This window comes from Pseudophryne corroboree, chromosome 8 (genome assembly GCF_028390025.1).
Source record: "Pseudophryne corroboree isolate aPseCor3 chromosome 8, aPseCor3.hap2, whole genome shotgun sequence".
NCBI classification, from domain to species: domain Eukaryota; kingdom Metazoa; phylum Chordata; class Amphibia; order Anura; family Myobatrachidae; genus Pseudophryne; species Pseudophryne corroboree.
This window is the reverse complement of record NC_086451.1, coordinates 30,190,794-30,213,018: the sequence shown is the minus strand read 5'-3', so window position 1 is coordinate 30,213,018 and position 22,225 is coordinate 30,190,794. Positions and strand designations below refer to the sequence as shown.

Below are 22,225 nucleotides of genomic sequence, written 5' to 3'. Positions count from 1 at the left end.
CCGGGACGGATGACCCAGCTTACCTGTTTATATACTGGTCCTTCCCAGTACCAACCCTGCGAGCCGGGTTGAATTCCCAGTCCCTGGACCAGGATTAACCCTGTTCCACGCCGTAACCCAGATTATCAGGTCAATAATCCAGGTTTTAGCAGCAGTGTTAAAAGGATATAAATCAGGTCTCAATGTTACCAGTGGCCTAATCAATGGATAGGATGTCTGTCTGTCCGCCCCTCACCTTTAGAATGTAAGCTCACGAGCAGGGCCTCTTCCCTCGTGCTTCTCTTACGTTAACCATCTTCGACGGCACTAAATCCCACGGTTTTCTGCTTACCGGTTACTTATGTCAGTGTCGTTTGCTGCTGTAGCTATGTTGATATACCCTGTACTTGTCCTATATTGTCTTCAGCTGCAAGTCACTATTTTCTTGTTTTGATTATTTTGTTTATGTACTCTGTAATTGGGCGCTGCAGAACCCTTGTGGCTCCATATAAAGGCTAATAATGTATTGTCAGTTTTTGGTTCAGAAAAGGGCCTTATTCAGATTGAGACGCTTCCAAAATTATATAGATTTTTCTAACATTTAAATTGATATATGCGGGCAATCGTTTCTCCAACAGAGGCATTTTTTTTTATTGTGTGCTCTGTACTGTAAAATCACAGATATGTAACACTGTTCTAGCTATTCGCCCCATAGAGGTGCGCAGGAGAAGTAGCCATGTTTGGCTTCTATACAAAGCATTGATATGCACAACCAAACATCATAGTGGATCACCGGTCTCAACTGAATTCCTTCCCCCTATAAGTCCTGGGGCAGACAGCAGAATGGTGACCATACCATGCATGCGGCAAAGCACATTGAAATACTACTTTATAGAAACCAAAAAGGTACCATGGGAAAAGGACATTGGACCAATAGATCATCTTGGTACTCCTTGGGAATCTATAGATCCACTTTCTTGTTACAAAGACTTTTTTTTACCTCCCTATAACTATATCAGTATCAATTTGTCTGTGGAAAGATGTACAATACCAGATTTTATGATTTCATTTTTTTTTGCAAAAATAAAGAGATTGGGAAACGGTAGCCATGGAAACCCATTTTTATTATTCAATATAAGATCAAAATCTTTGTTACAAAACGTTTTTCTTTGCCCCAGGACTGGAAGCTGCACATTAGGAAACAAAACGTTAGGGATTCAGACAATAAAAAGCGCAATACTTTGTGGCTTACATTATTTACACGCTCAGCCTTGTACTATGGAGGTCATTCAGAGTTGTTCGCTCGGTAAAAATCTGCGCATCGCAGCGATTTTCCGCTTAATGCGCAATGTCCGCACTGCGACTGCGCCAAGTAAATTTGCTATGCACTTAGGAATTTTACTCACAGCATTTTCATCGTTCTGGCGATCGTAATGTGATTGACAGGAAATGGGTGTTACTGGGCGGAAACAGGCCGTTTTATGGGCGTGTGGGAAAAACGCTAGTTTACGGAAAAAACGCAGGAGTGGCCGGAGAAACGGGGGGAGTGTCTGGGCGAACGCTGGGTGTGTTTGTGACGTCAAACCAGGAACGACAAGCAGTGAAATGATCGCAGATGCAGAGTAAGTCTGGAGCTACTCAGAAACTGCTACGAGGTGTGTAATCGCAATATTGCGAATACATCGTTCGCAATTTTAAGATGCTAAGATTCACTCCCAGTAGGCGGCGGCTTAGCATGAGCAAATCTGCTAAAATCCACTTGCGAGCGAACAACTCGGAATGACCCCCCATATACGGTATATACACATCAGATTGTGGTGCAGAAGATACGGAGGCCACAATTGCAGAGAGGATTGTGAAGTGTCCTTACATTTACCTTGGTAGGAGTTCGAGATTGCAACGATACTAGTGTTAAATCCACCGCGTACAGGGCTTTTGTTCTTGTTCAATTTTACTCCCAACCCAGTTTCAAGACACATTTTCAATTTATCACCATGTAAATAAATAGTCATCTCCACCCTTCATTGCAATATTATAGCCAGACTTACCAATTAGGCAAACTAGGCTTCCACCTAGGGTCCAATGATCACTACGGGCCCTGAATAAGCACAAGGCTCAAATCTGTATCTTGCCTCCGGCCCATGGAGTACATACGTATACCGGCATACTCCCGCCAGAATGTCCTGGAGACCCTGGAATTTCAGAGTCCCCCCCCAGGGAATAGGACACCCCGCTCACATCCAGTTTCTCTTGTGAAATGGGCAGGGTCATGTCACAAACTGTTATTAGAAGCCAACCCAGTTGTCAAGTATGCCATCTCCGATACAGCCTGATGGGGACAAATGCCTCCTCTTGCAATGAGAAAGGCCCAGAGCAGCCAGACAAAAGCAATGGATAGAAGAAGCCATATCTGGACTATTTTGGGACAGCCACTGAGTTGCACACATCTACAGTACTTGACACCATCAGTGCACCATTTGCATCTCCCCTATACCCAGTGTAAGATCAGCCTGAAATCAGGGCACAATCATCTGTGTAGCCTGAAATTCCGTCTACAAACCCATGACAGACTTATCTTGCATGCAAACACCCCACTGGCACCCAGCTTCACCCACCGAAGTTGCAAGTGGTGATGAGATGTCCACAACTCCTTTAGATTAATTGGAGGCGGCCATTTTGTGGTGTGACTATATTAATGAGAACGATTCATTAGGAGTCAGTGATATCGCTGTGACATTCAGAGATGTCACCTCCACATGAATCAGGGGTTGTTTATGACTGGGGGGCGCGTGTAGTCTTTGTGCAGGGCCCCCACCTCTTGCCCGCACATGTCCCTAGTAGGCTCTGGCACCGAGACGGTCTGCAGCGTTGACCTATGGGAAAATGGTGTGAGTGCCATTTTCTCTGACTTCTGTCATGCGAATGTGCAGATTTCCAGAAACATGGAGCTTACACCATGTTCCCGATTATATCCAAGGCGTCGTGAATGGGTGTGATGAAAGTGTGAAATTAGGACTGTATAACCAGACCTGCAGGTTTGTCAATTTAAGTTGTATCCACGACATAGTTAGGGAAAGCAGCCATTTTGTGTGCCAAGCCAATATTCTTGTAGCCCATCAATGCACTAGAAACCGAGCACAAGGCATGTTACCGATCATTCCCAGATGGAAAAGTGGCTTGTCCACAGATCCTTCCACACAACCTGTGGGTTGACTGCATAGTCATGGGATACTGGTCAACACACAAAATGGCCGCCTCAGTCATGTGTAGGAGACACGGGAAAAACATGTTCTCTGCCAACTTCCAAACACTTGACAGTATAGTCAATTTGGACATCAGTAACGTACCAGCTAAATACCCCCTCTGCAGTAAGATTTGTCGCTGACTAGACTGACCACTGACTGGGGCAGGTAGTCCTGTGTACAAATGACCACACTTTAAAACCCATATAATGAACACATTCATGCAGCCAACAGATTTTATTGAAATCCTTTCTAGACACCTATTGTAAGAACCACGTAATGTTCCAATTGCAGCTTCCCAAACGAGAAGCTTGTGACAGACGTTTTAGAAATCTTATAAATTAAACATTTCACTTGAGAATACAAAAAAAAAAAAAAAAACCAGGGTGCTGACAGTGTGTGGTGCTGTACAGAAGAAAGGTAAATGAATATACTGTGTACAGTTTTCGTTCAGATCACATACAGTCAGTGGTAGAATTCCTCCAATGGTTCAAGAAACCCTTTCACAGGACTGGAGTAAGGGGGACATATACTAAGCAGTGAAAAAGTGAGCCAGTGGAGAAGTTGCCCATGGCAACCAATCAGCATTGAAGTAACATTTATAATTTGCATAGTATACAATTATACAGAGCAGCCAACTGGTTGCCATGGGCAACTACTCCATTCTTTTCACCGCTTAGTACATTTTCCCCTTATTCATGTGCTGGCTATACGTGCAGAGGTACAGAATCCGTGTAGCCTGGTCATGTGGGCTGTCTGTGTAGCATTGTCCTGGATGACACGACTCAAACCAGGCCCTTTTCCCCAGATGGCTTTTAAAGCCAGGCATATCCTTGAAGGCTGGAGTCCCCAATTTCTCAGTAGCACCATCATTACTAGAGAACGGCACAGGCTACAGATTTCAGTGCGTTGGCCCCCCAAAGGAGAGCAGCTGCTTCTGATTGGCCAGTCCTTGCTGTGATGTCACCAGTGATGCACAAAGCCAGGGTGTGGGGATTTGACATGTCCTATATACACCATGAAGTCTGCCTTCCAACATTCACAGTCCAAAAACTTTCTCCAGGTCGTACTTTGCAAAATAATTTTCTTTTTACAGGTCATTTACAAGTTCTTTATCCTCCTCGGGGGTCAAAAATAAGTAGCTGTTTTGAACAGCGCCCAGTCGTGGGTAAACACCACGCCAAAAATAGAGCAAAAACGTGGAAAGGAGGAAAAAATATATATATTTATAGATATTTATATATGCCAACAATGTGTCTCCGAGGAAATATTAACAGAAGGCACAGAGGATACACTGCTTGCAGTCTCTTAACAAACCTACAAGAAAGAAAACCAAAAATAAATCAATTCAAGGAATCTTTAGTTTCTGAATGCAAAACCCTATAATGGAGGCAGCCATTTTGTGGGCTTGACCAGTGCTCAGCTTATCACATCACCCGCAACTAGTGACATCACTGTGGCAAGGGGCAGAAAAGTGTGGCTCAGACATTAATGATGTCACTATTAACGAGTGATCATATAGACTGCAAGTCACATGACCAGATTCAAGATGGCTGCCTCCAGAGGACAGACCTATCCATATACTGTTATATTAAAAAAAAAAAAAAAAAAGACTAAAAACATTTACAGCAATGGAGAAGTGTAGAGATATCAATTTGAGCAATTAGAGGAAAAGGAGGGTCAGATGGGAATTATTTCGATTAAAACCACTGGTGTAAAGCACATTGGGGTAATTATCCTTTATATGGCACCACAAGGGTTCCTCGGTGCATTACAAAGTACATGTGCATAAAAAGTGCACATTAAACAAGGCGGGGAGGGGGGGGGGGGGGGGGGGGAGAACTGGGCCCAATTCAGACCTAATTGTAGATGTGCTAAATTTAGTACATACGATCAGCTTCCCTGACATGTGGGGGGGGGGAGGGGGACACCCAGCACAGGGCTAGTCCACCCCGCATGTCAGGCCCAACCCTGCCGCACAAGTACAAAAGCATCGCACAGTGGAGATGCTTTTGTACTTGAAGAGTAGCTCCCTACCAGCGCAGCAGCTCCTGCGCGCCGGCAGGGAGCTACTCGTCACTGTCCAGGTCGCAGCTGTGACGTCATGCAGCCGCTGCGGCCCACCCTCTCACATGGTCCGGGCACGCCTGCGTTGCCTGGACCGCACCCCTAAAACGTTGTCCAAACGCCGCCGGCCCGCCCCCTCCTGCCCAGTGACCACCTCTGCCGGTCAATCAGGCAGAGGCAATCGCAGGGCTGAGACGGCCGTCGGCTGTCTGGCATGCGCCAGCGCACTGCAGTGCCGGTGCATGTGCAGTTCAGACATTATCAGCTGCTGTGTGAGCTATCAGGTCTGAATTAGGCCCATTGTCCGATCACCCAGTGTCTACCCGGCTTAACAGTGTAGGTTTTAGTGATATCCATGCTTGAGCTCAGATTAAATCAAAATAACTGAGGTACTAATTAAGTCACCTGTGCTCAAGAACGGCTGTCCTTAAAACCTGGACTGCTAGTGTGCCTTGAGTATGTGGTCAGGAACCTCTGGTCTAAAAAGTATCAAGCAGTGAGAAGAGTGGAGAAGTTGCCTATAGCAACCAGTCATCTCTGAGGTAACATTAATGATATGATAGGTAGATGCAGATTGGTTACCATGGGCAACTTCTCCACTCTTCACTACTTGATACATCAACCCCATTGTATACAGTAAGTAGTGTGAGCAGGAAGTGTGTTTCAAAGTCCTTTGTCACAGGCTGTGATAAAGGCATTTCATCTACAAACCATCTCAAAACTCCACCTCAGATATCTTGAAAACATGCACTGCTAGTAGCCTGCAAGGCTTAGCTTTGACCACAACTTCCAGCCCATATCTGTCGCAAGCGTACTCACTTTCTGGTCAGGTAGCATGGGGCTACTCTGAAGAGAATTTAAATGGCCATTAAGAAGACCCGAGGGCCGGTCGTGTTCGCAGAAGATGGTGCCATTGATGTAGTGAAACCGGTCTCCCGGTACCAATCTGTTTCTGCATGTAGCACATGTGAAACACTGAAAGGGGGAAAAAAAACAAAAAGCACAGCTTTAGAAATAATTCAGGAAAACCAGTTTAACAGTATGGGCGAGATGTAATAGGGTCAGAAGTTGACCGGAGGTGCGGGAAGCCAGACAAACTCACTTTTTAAACGAGCAAGGACTTACAAGGAAAAACCATCCCGCACCTCCAGCGCTCTCAACTTTTACATCTCGCCCCACATAGGATATTGGTCAGGCTCTGAGCGGCACCCTATAGCCTATTGCTCATAAAATAGTTCAATGGTTAACCACCAATTAGATATACGGGGATCACAATGCAGTTCACTTACTCTAGGGATGGAGTCTCATTATGCGCCTCATTACCTAGCAGTCTATGAAATGACAGAAGTCCACTTTATCTAAGGCTTGATACCTCTCCCCTCCAATGAGCAATGTTTATCAAACGACTAACGATCTATAACCCTTATTATACTTCACTTTCATGACTAAGTTAGGAAAATAGAGGTGCCACGATCTATAAGCTATAAACCCCCTTGGTAAGACAATACTGAGCATTATATGATGCAGGACACAGTCTTCCACTAGTTACCATCAGTGTCAGATCAATAGTCAGCGGCCATCCCACTAGTTACTAGTGTCAGATCATAAATTGTCTGCGGCCATCCCACTAGTTACCATCAGTGTCAGACCATCCCACTAGTTACCAGTGTCAGACCATCAATTATCAGCAGCCATCCCACTAGTTACTAGTGGGAGACAATCAATTGTCAGTGGCTATCCCACTAGTTACCCATCAGTGTCAGACCATCAATTGTCAGCAGCCATCCCACTAGTTACCAGTGTCAGACCATCAATTGCCAGTGGCTATCCCACTAGTTACCATCAGTGTCAGACCATCCCACTAGTTACCAGTGTCAGACCATCAATTGTCAGCAGCCATCCCACTAGTTACCAGTGTCAGACCATCAATTGTCAGCGGCCATCCCACTAGTTATCAGTGGGAGACCATCAATTGTCAGCAGCCATCCCAACAGTTACCAGTGTCAGACCATCAATTGCCAGTGGCTATCCCACTAGTTACCATCAGTGTCAGACCATCCCACTAGTTACCAGTGTCAGACCATCAATTGTCAGCAGCCATCCCACTAGTTACTAGTGGGAGACCATCAATTGTCAGCGGCCATCCCACTAGTTACCAGTGTCAGACCATCAATTGTCAGCGGCCATCCCACTAGTTATCAGTGGGAGACCATCAATTGTCAGCAGCCATCCCAACAGTTACCAGTGTCAGACCATCAATTGCCAGTGGCTATCCCACTAGTTACCATCAGTGTCAGACCATCAATTGTCAGCAGCCATCCCTAATTTAGGGGCACTTTAGCCTTGTACAAACCAGGTCCCAGGCATGTTTACAGAAGCCAAGTGATCCACAACAGCCTATTAGGTCTGTATAGGGCAATTCAGAGGGAAACTTACCTTCAGGTGATAGACGCTCCCTTGTGCCCGCATCACCATTTCGCTGGCTGGGATGGACTGTCCGCACGCACTGCAGGCCCCGCTGCTGCCAAATAACCTGCAAAAGACACAAGCCACATCGCTGATTATAGTTCCTGTGCCACAGTCCGGGAACCGGCGTTACCTCTCTACATACAATAGTTAATAACGTTTACTGGACATTAGCGAGGAGCCTCCTTCCATATTCATCATTATGACCTTTAAGGCTTGGCAGCCATGTTAATTCATTAAATGGAGCTGCTGGCCCTGTCTGTTGAAGTGTCCTCAGCTGAATCCCAGTCCTCAAATACAGTTCCTGAGTGTGATTTAAGAGGTTGTTTCAAATTCTATTAATGTTGCTGGGCCGGGGTGCACTGCTTGGATCGTGTACATTCCAAGCAAAGCATTAGGAGTCTATGGGGTCCATTTACTAAGCAGGGATAAGAGCGGAGAAGTGAGCCAGTGGAGATATTTCCCCATCAACCAATCAGCAGCTCTGTATCATTTTATAGTATGCAAATTATAGATGTTACTTCAGTGCTGATTGGTTGCCATGGGCAACTTCTCCACTGGGTCACTTATCACTGCTTGGTAAATGTACCCCTATGTACTAAGCCTTGGATGGAGATAAAGGACCAGCCAATCAGCTCCTTTCATTTTTTTAAACCCAGCCTGTAACACGACAGTGAGGAGCTGATTGGCTGGTACTTTATCTCCATGCAAGTCTTAGTACATAGACCCACCCCAGTCTGTTCTACCTCCCCACAAGTGACTACGGCCAAGCAGACATGACACAGGGGAGACGTGCCAAGCAGTGTCAAGACTGAAGTGGGTCAGTGGGGAATTCACTCGTAGCAACACATTTGAACCCCCCACCCCTCCAGCAAACTGCAGACACTGAAGCTGGTTACACACTACGCAGTTATCTGCCTGTTTATATTTTCCTGGAAAATCAGGAAAAATAAAAAAAATCAGGCTGTGTGTATGCCCGATATGTGCGCTCCCGCGGTCATTGGTAATATCTTCTGGCTGGCTCTGCTGCACGGTCAACCAGAATAGAACTAGCGATGCTGCATCTTCCCTCACCTCCTGCATCTGCGTGTATGAAGAACTACAGGTCCCATATCCAAATATTCAGAAATACGGAATATTCCAAAACAGAATTTTTTGAGTGAGACTGAGATAGTGAAACCTTTGTTTTCCGATGGCTCATTGTACACAGACTTTGTTTAAAACACAAAGTTATTAAAAATATATTAAATGACCTTCAGGCTGTGTGTATAAGGTGTATATGAAACAAAATTAATTGTGTGAATATACACACACTGTAATGCACAAAGTTATTAAAAATATTGGCTAAAATGACCTTCAGGCTGTGTGTATAAGGTGTATCATACTTGCCTACTCTCCCGGAATGGCCGGGAGGCTCCCGAAAATCGTGTGGCCCTCCCGGCCCCCCGGAAAGGAGGGCAAACCTCCCGCTTTCCCGTGCTGCCCCCTCCACGGCCGCCCGCAGCAAAGGACAAGTGGGCGGTCCGATGATGCGATTCGCGTCATCGTAGCTCCGCCCCCGCTATACAGCGCCTCTTTTCTCGGCACTGTATAGCGGGGGCGGAGCCACGATGATGCGATCCTGATGCCACGCCCCCGGACTGTCCACTACTCTGTTGGCCACACCCCTGGACTGCCCATGCTGCTGCCGGCCACGCCCCCATGCACCTACAACGCTGGAGGGGCAGCAAAGTAGGTAAGTATGAGGTGTATATGAAACATAAAAGCATTCTGTGCTTAGACTTGGGTCCCATCGCCATGATCTCATTATGGTATGCAATTATTCCAAAATACGGAAAAATCCGATATCCAAAATACTTCTGGTCCCAAGCATTTTGGATAAGGGATACTCAACCTGTATTACCCACTATTTCAACTTCTAAGACCAATTTTGATAAATGCCCCCTTACTTTTTTCAGGATTTTTTTTTCCAGTAGAGAACATTGCATAAGATTAAAACACCACTGTGCTTCTCTAATCCATATGTATACACTACATCCACATTCTCATTAGAACACTGTCTGAGGGGCAGAGGCACTTGTGGCCAAATTACAGGACCGCTGTGGCGGCCTATTTACTAGCTTATGTGAGAATCCGCCCGTGTATGCACTAAGCCAGTGCAACTGCATGTGGCAGCTCACCCATCTGCATTGCCACACACGTCCAGAATCCGCCCTCAAGTGTTCAGTATAGGCGACCTGAGATAGGACTGCAAATCCCAGCATGCATAGATACGTCTGAGCCTGACCGTGTGCCAAGACTTGTGCATATGCACCTGAAGTAGGTTTTCACTTACAGGACACTAACCCCTCTCCCTCCCCCCCCCCCCCCCCCAATATTAGAGTATCCTAGTGTAGTCTTCACTCCGATAAACTGATGGCATCACAAGTAGTCATGAATGTCTGTTCAAATGCCCAAAACCGCCTCTCCATCTCTCCATTGACAGGTATCAGGGAGGAGTGATGGCCTATTGATTAGTGCTGCCCGACTGTACCACACACAAAATTCCTGACACTGGCCTGTAGCACCGACAGTGGAGAATGACCTTTGGACAATGTAATGCGTCACACAGGATGATATACACTCATGCCCAAGGGAAATGCAAGATGTAAAGTCACTAGGCTACATTCCGCATGACTACGTAAGAGCGGCCATGCTTACCGTACGGATATATTCACAGACTACAGTTTTCCATATGTACAGAAAGTGAAGGGTGGGCCAAGGAGCGGTGTCTTAAGGGATGCAAATGTACTAAACATAAAGCGCAATATAATTACCAAGAGTCCCAGAAGTCTGATAAGAACCAATCCATCCACAGGAGGGCAGGTGCGAGTCGTGTTCAGGTGTATAATCCCCCTGGCAGCTTGCTTACAATACATGGCATCTTTTTGGCTTTGGGTGTTACCATCAAAGTGCACAAGCAGCATCTGTTATTCAGCTACTGCTGCACCCTTAGTAACTTGCAGTCAGACACAGTGACAGAGCATAAGTCCTTGTGTGACCAAAACCCACAACACTGCGCAGAGCACGCATCCTTGTGTGACACTAACCCTGCAAAAACCCTGCACAGAGCACAAGTTCTTGTGCGACAATAACCCTGCAACACTACACAGCAAGAGTCCTTGTGTGACAATAAGCCTGCAATAACCCTGCACAGAGCACGAGTCCTTGTGTGACAATAACACTGCACAGAGCACGAGTCCTTGAGTGACAATAACCCTGCAATAACACTGCACAAGTCCTTGAGTGACAATAACCCTGCAATAACACTGCACAAGTCCTTGTGTGACAATAACCCTGCAATAACACTGCACAGAGCACAAGTCCTTGTGACAATAACCCTGCAATAACACTGCACAGAGCACAAGTCCTTGTGACAATAACCCTGCAATAACACTGCACAGAGCACAAGTCCTTGTGACAATAACCCTGCAATAACACTGCACAGAGCACAAGTCCTTGTGACAATAACCCTGCAATAACACTGCACAGAGCACAAGTCCTTGTGACAATAACCCTGCAATAACACTGCACAGAGCACAAGTCCTTGTGACAATAACCCTACACAGAGCACGAGTCCTTTTGACAATAACCCTGCACAGAGCACGAGTCCTTTTGACAATAACCCTGCACAGAGCACGAGTCCTTTTGACAATAACCCTGCACACAGCACGAGTCCTTTTGACAATAACCCTGCACACAGCACGAGTCCTTTTGACAATAACCCTGCACAGAGCACGAGTCCTTTTGACAATAACCCTGCACAGAGCACAAGTTTTTGTGTGACAATAACCCTGCACAGAGCACAAGTCCTTGTGTGACAATGTCCTCTGTGCAGTGTTATTGCAGGGTTGAGTCCTTGTGTGACAATAACCCTGCAATCACACTGCACAGAGCACGAGTCCTTGTGTGACAATACCCCTGCAGAGCACGAGTCCTTGTGTGACAATAAGCCTGCAATAACACTGCACAGAGCACGAGTCCTTGTGTGACAATAACCCTGCAATTACACTGCACAAATCCTTGTGTGACAATAACCCTGCAATACTGCACAGAGCACGAGTCCTTGTGTGACCATAACCCTGCAACAACACTGCATGAGTCCTTGTGTGACAATAACCCTGCACAGAGCACGAGTCCTTGTGTGACCATAACCCTGCAACACTGCACAGAGCACGAGTCCTTGTGTGACGATAACCCTGCACAGAGCACGAGTCCTTGTGTGACCATAACCCTGTACGAGTCCTTGTGTGACAATAACCCTGCAATAACACAGCACAGAGCACAAGTCCTTGTGTGACCATAACCCTGCACGAGTCCTTGTGTGACAATAACCCTGCAATTACACTGCACAGAGCACAAGTCCTTGTGTGACCATAACCCTGCACGAGTCCTTGTGTGACAATAACCCTGCAATTACACTGCACAGAGCACGAGTCCTTGTGTGACAATAACCCTGCAATAACACTGCACAGAGCACAAGTCCTTGTGTGACAATAACCCTGCAATTACACTGCAGTGGGTTTGAGCCACGTTTCTGCATTCATCACTTGGAACAGTCACTATGACATAATCCTAGCTAGCACCTTCATCCATAATCACCAATATATACTACATATCTCTACATTATAGGAGCAAGACCTGGAAACCTACCAGAAGACATGCGAGTGCACACAGCGGGGGACAGAAGCTTCCTCCCCACCCCCCTTCTTTTAAAAGTGGAAAAAAAATTAAATGAGCTGCTCCCTTTATTAAATGTTTTCCCTCAGTCTCCTTGAAAATCTCGTCTGAATCGGCCGTGTAATTGATGTGAGTTTGCCTTTAATATCCTGTTCTCTGGCTCTTTGACACAATCCTAGCGCAGCCGCCAAACTGCCGTCCAATCTAATAAAAAGGCCTCCGTAATGAATTTTCGATCTTAATTTAAACAGTAATTTAAGCGGGGAAGGAAGGGGGGGGGGTGGACAAGAGAGCCCTGTTATTTCTTCCAATTTAAATGTGTTTTGCAGAGAGCGGAGTGAGGAGGGGGTGGATGAGAATAGGACAGTCTACCCCGTGCAACACAATCTGCAGACCATTCACACCAGTTCCCGTCACTGGCCTGGAATGAAGTTAATTAGCAGATCGTCATTTGTAACAGTGTCCTTTATACTATTATGGGATGCTCGAGAAGATCTCACGAGCACTCTCTCAATTGCTGCCTTGTTCAATAGACGAGCCAATATCTCCTTACAGACGTGCGGCAGGAAGCCTCAGCTGTTAAAGGCAAACGAGACGCATTTGCAAAGTGCTACTAGAATTTAAATTATACATAGGCAGACGTTTTACCATCTTATGCAGAAAGGCTTCTAGCGCTCGCTACCGTTTGGTAGGTTTGATCGACATTCATCGTATCACGAAATTGTCGACACCGATGACATGGTCAGAATGCCAACACTACTTTTCCAGAAAGTCTAAGCCTAACGCAAATGTTGACACTTTCACAACGGTGCCTGTCAATGTTGAAATTTCCATATACCGTGTCGATATCCTACCTGGTGGCGTTATGAACGTCGACAGAGTCAACGCCACCACATGGTACACAGCAAGTCCACAAACCATTTAAACCACCAGTATTCTTTTCTGCTGGCCAGAAAGGACCTTATGAAGGTGTGGTGCTAACCAACCTCTTCACAGTCTACTCAGCCGTAGGCTAGAACTACAGTAGCAGATGTTTGGAGGTAGATGGAGCAGTAGGAAGTTCTGAGGACCAATTATGGCTGCCCAGTTTAAGTTTGTCGCATCATTTGTGGAAAGATTTGAGGTCCACGTTCATCCAGAGGTCACACCGACCTCTCCAAGTATCTGGTTGGTGGGTGAGGTCAGGGGGTAAGTTCCTAGGTGCACTAAAGTCAATGCTTTAAGAAATTTGCACTCATGTTTTTGAACCCAACTACTGTCCTCACCAGATGGGCTTTGTCATCAGATCCTCCAGGATAGACTGGAGAATATTTTTGGATTCTGGCGTAGATCAAGGATCCCCACCTAATGGGCACCAGGAGACTTGTATGCTTACAAAAACTCTTCAAGCACCTAATGAATTAGCCACGCAACTCCCATTCTTACTGTCCCCTAAGCCAGGGTTGTGGAACCTTAGTCTACATTTCTGAAGTCCTCTCCAGGGCCAGCTCTTCCTATGCTGTAAATGGGTCCCCAGTTGTATCAGCCCAGGTTACCCATTTACACTGAGCCTTAAGGCAGGTTCTTCCCAGGACTAGCAGGGTTGAACTCCCAAGGTCGCTGAACCCAGGTTGAGCAGTTTCTACTGACATGTCTCCTGTTCACGTGTAGCGACCCAGAATCTTCTTGTCAGTAGAAAAGGGGTATCAGGCAACCAATAGGCCTACAGATAAAAGATTGAAAGACCCCTGCCCAAAATCCCTAAGTGCACCCACACAACCTTTATAAGAATGCAAGCTATATCAGTTCACTGCTAATGAATGGCACTGCTGAGGCACAAGGGACATGAGGCACAGAGCTCCAAGTGAGATTTGGATCAAGGCCCTAATTTTCCAATTGCACTAAACTTTATTTGCAGTAGAATTTTCATCTGGATTTTTCTGGAACTTCCCAGTGTCACTATCTAGTATCCTTAAGGCAACTGCAGCTCCACTGCCTATCTCACCAAGACAAAGATCGTTATAGTACTGCTTTATATACACAGTAAGGATTGCCTTAAGGGTGGGTACCTATACTTTTACTGAGCCGTTTGTTGGATCACAGTCCGCACACAACACTAACGTGAGGCGTACAGGTAAAGTTATCTATGTCTAGTTGGGCCGTTGCAAACAGGCTGATCAATGGGCCTAGAGGACACTGGGGGAAATAAAGAGAAATTGGGGAACCTGGCAGATCCAGCAAATTATACATTTTCTTTGATATCCCCACCCCCTTTAAATGTTAACAGCTTGCCTTTAAAATGTAGAAAAAATATAATTTCTGGAACGCATAATAGCAGATCCTAGCATAATCCATTAGAAAATTACAGCCTATTGATTGTAACCTAAAGAAAAAAAAACTTGCAAAAATGGCTAAACCTGCAGCTTCTGTCCTGATCTCCCTGGTTTAACACCTCAGGGCTCTTTCTAGGTTTGACAGGAAGAAAATAATCACTTAACCTCTTGTACACTTCTCTGCTTAACCCCACTAAACACAAAGTACCGGGGAACTAGATGGGCCAGTCTCCCCCGGAAAACCTCCACGCCATAAAACCGATATTGAACAAGTACACATTTATCTTTCAAGGCTGCTGGGCCGAGCCCTGCACTGAAAGGGTTAATGCATTCCGCTCAGGGGAAGACTGGGAGGGGCTGGTATTTTTGGACTTTTTTGGAGCCCTCATGGTGAGCAACAGAATTGAACTTAATAGAAAAATAACAGGGGCTTAATTGATGCCGTATGTTTCAATAACGCCTACAGGGAACTTCACCTGCCAAGGGGGAAGTAAGAGTGTGTGTGTGTGTGTGTGTGTGTGTGTGTGTGTGTGTGTGTGTGTGTGTGTGTGTAATTAATAGCCGAAGACCCTTTGTGTTGATGCAACCAGCTAGTGGTGCAGGCTGGTCTGGCGAAGGGGCCTTGGTGGGGTGTAAACCAGCAGCCTAAGTGTGGACGTGACCAGTAAACGTTGTGCAACAGTGTATACCAAGAGTAAATTGTGTATTAAATTCACTTTCTACTGCAAGACCCCCTGTGGAGAATCAGCGCTGGCTGGCCAAGCCCAGCCTCATATCTCATACACATCGGAGGCTTATATTACACAAAGTGCCCCGAGTGTCTGCTTATTCCAGTGGTTGTCACACCCCGATAACTGCCTGAGGATCGGTGTCGCACGCTGCGCGCAGATCACATTCCAGTAATTACTCCCACTACAACAGGAAGCCAGCACTTATCTCTAAGAGAATCTAGATGCGTTGCAATTACACTGCAGAACATTACGTACTGTGTAAGCTCACGCTACAGAGGGGGTACAAAATAACTGGGGCTGGGGGCGCAGAAGACGTCCTCCATCTGTACTGGTGGTCCATGGGTATCCCCTTAACCCATTAGGAGACTGGCTAGGCGGGAAAAAAAAGATTGTCAGAACGTTACAGTAAATTGCGAGGCCTCCCAGTTGCTACACGTTCAGATGAACATACAATTGACATTAAACTCCCTGCACCAGTTTTAGCATGACCAGACAGCAAACTTTAGGCAGGGGATGCTGGGATGTGTAGTCCCACAAGGCTGCAGGGCTGGTTATTGCCCAACCCTGGCCTACATGTAACAAGTTGACTCTCCTCCTGTGCAATACACAGTATAAAGTTGGAAAACCGTAAGTATGTTAAAGGGTGGGAGGGGGGACAATTCTTCATAATAAAATTTTCAACTGCTAATGTTCCACAGACGGGACCTCTGCCCCCTCTCCTTTTGTCACTCCAGATTCCGTAACACCCCCCCCCCCCCCCCCAATATCATGAGCTGAGCCTGAACCTACACAAGCGATCACATGATAAACCAAATGACGGAACGTTAATGCAGAGCTGCCCATACTTACAGCTACTAGTAAAGTGGCCTGAAATCTGCTTGTAAATGTAAACCCTAAAAATCCAGCAATCCCTACTAAAACGTGATCACATGTCGACAGGATCAGAGGAAAACCTAGTCTACTAGTAACTGATCCATCTGTGCAACGATCAGCTGACTGCTTCAGCTAGGTCGCCCATAAGCATTCTAAGTGACCAGGATCCAAGCAATTGGGTTGCCACATGCCAATCTGCCCATGTATGGATATATTGTACATCCAACCTGGGTTCTCTTTCCTAATAAAGAGAACGCATTTTAAGCTCTACAGTGCCAAGAATGAGTTGGACTCATCCTCAACATTTACTTCTTAAAAGCAAATGAGGAGTTCCACTTAGTTTCAGCACTCCAAGACTTGTATAAGTGAACTTATGGTTAAGTCCCCCATAGCAGTGACCTGTTGGTGAGGGTTGGGGAGGTGGCAGCAGAATGATTTGATATGGGGGAGGGCACCTACACAACCCTTCCTCTTTGTATATGTATTCACAACGTAATACCAGTTCCGGCATAGCTAGGACGGCATTCTGGGACTTTCAGTTCCACAGTTTTAGAGTCCCAAAACTATAAGAGGGATACTCACCGGATGTAGTCGTTTCGGCACAGGATCATGCCACTCTTCGTATAACATGAAGTGCCGATTTCACCGAGCTGAGCCTGGCAGCAGGAACACTTGAGGCATCGGGTGTGCCAATACCGGTCCATGGAGTAAAGGAGGAATCTGTCGGCAATCTTCCCCCCGCAGCCAGCGCAGGCTTTGGGAGGGGAGCCATTACTGCTGACTGACGTGGTGGTGGCTTCCGATGTCCGGTTATTTACCATTCCCGTTTCTGTAAGAGGACAGGACATGAACATAAAGGTTAGATGGTGGCAGAACAAAAACCAGGCTTCCTAACAATAGGCTGCCGAGCGGCACTGCAGCTGTAATTCTCCAGTTACACAGTTTGTGCACAAACCTAAGTGATTGAAAGAAGCACTTTGCTCAAGGACCAGAAAATAGCTTATTATACAGACATCCCCAGAGAGCCCAGCTAATCACCCCTCTAGCAACACCACAGCAGACTGTGCAACTGCCAGGAAACTGCAACCTAGCACATCGCATTGTAACCCCCCTGTCTGCAACCTATCACACTCTAACGAAACCATGTCACTGCAACAGATTACCTGCAACTGCTGTGCGGGGCGTGGCAGACTGACATCACACTGTAAAGAATTACCTGTTGGGTGGAAGTGCATCCTACAAAGCTGTAACCCCTAGCTGCTAAACCGCCTCACTTCTATCCCACAGACTACCAGATGGCAGCAACATTACAATCCCACACTTGCCAGGGGCACGACAGTACATTATTGCATCTCTGCAACTGCTGTGCCATGCCAGGCATACTCCCACAATGGTGACTGCTTGGGGCCTTTAAGACATTGCACTCCACTCAAACGCTGACTATCGGCAGGGTGCGATATTACCTGCAACTCCCAGGTGACTGACATATCCTATTGTGTCGCAGTAAGTGCTAAAAGCACTTGGAGCATTAGCAAACTGTACATTAACCCTTGCAGCAAAGAGCTTAGTGTTCTATTCATCTGTTCAGGTACAATCCCGCTATACAATAGTAGACTCAATGGCACGTATATCGAAGAGACCTGTATATAAAAGAAATAACCAAGAATAAAGCTTGCCCACTTACGGAGAGGTTCTCTGCCGCACAAAGATCAATTCTGTGCACAGTATATAAAGGGATTCCTTAGAAAGCAAAACTATTGATGTTACGTGATCCTCAAGTCAGCAGCGGCTATTTGCGGCAATCTAGACATTCCTAGCATATTAGGAGATGCAGATGTTTAACGCACAAGCCACCGCAAGACAAGTGACAGCGTATGACGTTCTAAGATGGCACCGCCCGTTAGGAGAGCTTTGCTAATTCAATTGTTGCAGACTGTATAGCAGTATATAGTCCTCAGGGCACCGTAACAGTCCAGGTATTAAGGATAACCGTGCCTACGCACAGGTGACTATAGCACCTCAGTTCGATTATACCATATGTGCACAAGCAAGGATATCCTTACAACCTGGACTGGTAAGGCGCCTTGGAGTAGTTTTAACGCCCCAAATAAATGGCAGGTCATCAACGTTCCCCCCCCCCCCCCCTTCCCATTTAAAACACCAGGGCCTCAGTACATTGCATGTGTACTGCAGGTCACCAAATCCTGTGCTAACTGCCATCTAATTCCCGGCTGCTGGGCCCCAGGGGGCATTACACAGTAACCCCCTACAAGGGGAAGCTTAAGGTAGATTTACAGCATCAGGAAAGGCATTCACATTACACTCTCCAGGATTGTCTCCTCTCTGCCAATTAACCAGAGTCGGCCACATTATCCTACATCGTAACCTCGAGCTGGCTGAGACCACGTCCTAATTTATCCCTCTGCATACAGCAGGTCGCCCCGTGCCCCTCTACTATATAGCATAATGGCCCTGGGTGGAAATATTAACGTTTCACAAGCACAATTAAGGTTTAACCCTCCCACAGCAGAGACACCAGCTGCCCCAGCAGCACAGAGGCGGTTAATCTTGCTTGCAACCAGAAAGCAAGGAAGGTTTTGCAAAGACCCCAAGCGCAGTTAGATCAGTTACATCTGCCAATGGCAGTTTTTACAAGTTCAGTACATTAACGCTGTAAACCTACGAAAGAGGAGATTGAAGCGGTCTGGACGGTGAATACGGACCATGTTAAATGCCCCATCTGGTGCGCACATATCTACATACATGTAACACGGACTGAACCAGATCTATTTGACGAATGTTTACAGCATAAGACACAGTAACACTCATTAGAACGGTCTCCCGTTAATCTAACGAATATCGCTAGGTGGTCAGGACTCTGGTGAAATACACTCAGTGGCCTGTAATCTATAGACGCTATAACTTTATTTATTTGGAGGTAGGTTCGTCCTTCCATGTCTAACACACTGCAGTCATACTTACATCCTCCTGTGATGTAGACAGGCGTGTGCCCTGGATCTGGGATAACGGAACATACAAACAGGGAAGGGTGACATAAATCCAAATTTCACGAGGACCGTCTCCACACAGCAAACTTATCAGTCATCGTTACCCATTGAAAACCAGCATCCCGTGTGGTACCTGCCCCAGCATTGTATAATTTTGCAACAGTACCTATTACTATACGTCTATAGAACACGGGGAAAGACGCAGAGCACCACGTGACAAGCACAGTAACAGTTTACATGTAATATGAATTACCCCAATGCAAGAATACACGTTTGTCAATATACACCGATAAGTATCAGACACAAGCATGGCTCAGCATGTACAATTATAACAGGTTACAGGCCGAATAAATGTAGAATAATGGGCTCATTTATCAATGAGTGATACATTTCACCAAGTGATAAATTGCACCAGCCAATCAGCTCTTAGTTGCCATGTTACAGACTATTTGAAAAATGACAGTTAGGAGCTGATTGGCTGGCACAATTTATCACTCACAGTGAAATTTATCACTCATTGATAAATGAGCCCACAAGTTTGAATCGGTGGCTACTATTTAACACCAAGATTCTAACGCTGCTGTCCAGTTTATGTCTGCTTGATTGCCAGCTCTGTGGCTCACAAACCATTCACTCATGCCGTGTCAAGGCAATGGCCCACAGATGCTTTCAACACAATAATGCAGCGTTTATACATCAGCACCACCATTAAGCAGTTTTCCCTAGCGAAATATGTTACAGAACTACAAGTCCCAGCATGTCTCAACCTACAACTGCCGATGTGCCATCAGACTCGCAAGAAAACAACAAACCACTTTAATGTGTATAAATAATGACACAAACTGGGCTATTAAGTGCAATTTGCTCCTAAAATATAAAAACTGCTAAAAAAAAAACCTTGTTGGGCAAGATTAGCAGCTACCCAGGGGTTAAACACTTTAGAATTTCAATACAATTCCCCCATTATCTCCATGCCCCTTGGACTGAAAGGATGTAACTTGCCCACAGTTGCAGCTGCTTGTGAAATACAAGTGAGGATGTATATATTCCAATCCCTGGCAGCTACCCCAAAGCCATCTCATTCCCAACTCCCAGTGTCTGTCCTCCGAGCTCTCCAGACCTCAGTGTCAGGTGTCAGGTACAATGCCAGGACACACTCATTCCAGCGCACAATACAGTGTATTAGTCATTAGTATCAGTTCCTGCGCCAGAGGAGCTTACAATCTATTACCCGTCACGTTGATACACAATAGGATTTTTATTTTTATTTTGTCAGGGGCCAATTAACCTACCAGTATGTTTTTGGAGTGGTAAATGCCCATGATACCACAACACAGTTTTATTAATGTGCATCCTTATAAAAACACATTACGCCACTTACCGTCTCAAATAATAAAGCAGATTGATTATAACGAACATTATTATAACACTTAGGTCAGCCAAGTTATCATTAACTACATCTTTTATTTACAAGGCGCCACACGGGTTCCACAGCGCCCTTACAGCATAATACAAACTTCAGATGGATATGCGACCACACAAATATTGCAGCCACACTATACTAGGAAAGTATAGGGAATGTACCAGCATTACAGTGGATGGGCCCTAATCTATTACACACCACCAGAATATGATCCCACGCAGCGCCAGCCCCTGTACAAACTGAACTGGAAACCCCCAGAATGAAGTATTGTGAAATGTGTGGTTTGAGATTACAAAGGTGGACAGGGGGGGGGAGCGGAACATACATTACAGCTGTTACATACCTAAGGCTGGTAATGTTAGATGTACCATACAGAAGGTTGCTCACAAGCAGGAAGGTTTCTCCCACTTAACCCTTGAAGTTTAGGGCTCGGGGACTTGTCACTGATTTTGGTTCTAGGTCCTCTGGCTGGGCTGTGGCACTGCAGGGGCTGTTACAGAATGTGTGTGTAGCCAGATGTTGCGTTTTACAGTCATTCCCATGGTTCTCAATTTACCTTCTAGGTGGAAACAAGCAGAGTTTGTGAGCCACAGTAACAGCACAGGGAGATCCACGCACGTTTCTGCCTCCAACCAAACCCCAATCTTCACCAGTCCCATCATATGGACTTCCACTAACTATAAGCTAGACAGCAGCTTTGTAGCAGCACAGAATACCCCGCACAGCAACACTAGCACTGGCAGCCAGGGCTGTGACACAGGCATTGGGGAGAGCGACAGCCTCCAAGTCGCAGCGACTCGCACTGCGACTTCCCGGAATGCATGGAGCAGCGCAGCCGACTCGCACTGCGACTTCCCCGCACTTATGGAGCAGCGCAGCCGTGCACACTGTTCAGTCCCCTACTGTACATGCATGCATCCCCGGCCGGCACAGACTACCAGTATGTACTGTGAACTCACACATTAAGGGTTAGTCGCAACCTGGGCACACACAAGGGAGAGGGGGAGCCCTACCTGCTGCTCCTGGGCACGGTCAGTAAGATCCACTAGATCCAGGGGGTGTAGCACTGGTACCAGTCAGACACATCCAGATCCCGACACGGAGTGAGACTGAGAACAACTACAGCAGCAGCTGCCTGTCCCATCCCTATATAACCACCCCCGCCACGTCACGCCTGGGGGGCGTGGCTGCTGTCAGAGAGATAGATGGACCTTTAAATAGTTAAAGGGCTCTATCCTGCCCTCATCAGGCCTGCCTGGTAATGTGCTGTGTGGTGTCCTGGCACCCCCATCCGCTGCCATACCAATAATAATAATAATAATTATTATTATTATTATTATTATACAGTCCTATGTCAGCCAGCTGGTAATAACATTCCGCCCAACAGAAATCATTCTTTGTCATA

At 46.2% G+C, this 22,225-nt stretch overlaps 1 protein-coding gene across 2 annotated transcripts; it reads right to left on the bottom strand.

The window, feature by feature from the left end:
• Positions 1-3,428: 3,428 nt before the first annotated feature.
• Positions 3,429-21,957, bottom strand: LOC134948274 (LIM domain transcription factor LMO4-A). 2 transcript variants are annotated; one of them, XM_063936166.1, is made up of 6 exons: positions 21,834-21,957; positions 21,164-21,379; positions 16,972-17,218; positions 7,725-7,821; positions 6,108-6,263; positions 3,429-4,538 (listed from the first exon to the last, which is right to left on the bottom strand). In XM_063936166.1, the coding sequence occupies exons 2-6, from the start codon at positions 21,189-21,191 to the stop codon at positions 4,530-4,532; spliced, it is 537 nt and encodes a 178-aa protein (XP_063792236.1). In that variant the 5' UTR covers positions 21,192-21,379; positions 21,834-21,957; the 3' UTR covers positions 3,429-4,529. The 2 variants fall into 2 exon arrangements, with proteins under 2 accessions (XP_063792236.1, XP_063792237.1); XM_063936167.1 differs by lacking the exon at positions 21,164-21,379.
• Between the last annotated feature and the right edge of the window lie 268 nt (positions 21,958-22,225).

Bases quoted from the DNA above. Each gene is read 5' to 3' on its own strand.
- LOC134948274 (XM_063936166.1), bottom strand. From the start codon at position 21,191: ATGGTACATCTAACATTACCAGCCTTAG. The intron at 7,822-16,971 runs GTGAGTATCCCT...TGTCTTTTGCAG, and splicing joins TGCCGAAACGACTACATCCG to GTTATTTGGCAGCAGCGGGG. The intron at 6,264-7,724 runs GTAAGTTTCCCT...TCCCCCTTTCAG, and splicing joins GGAGCGTCTATCACCTGAAG to TGTTTCACATGTGCTACATG.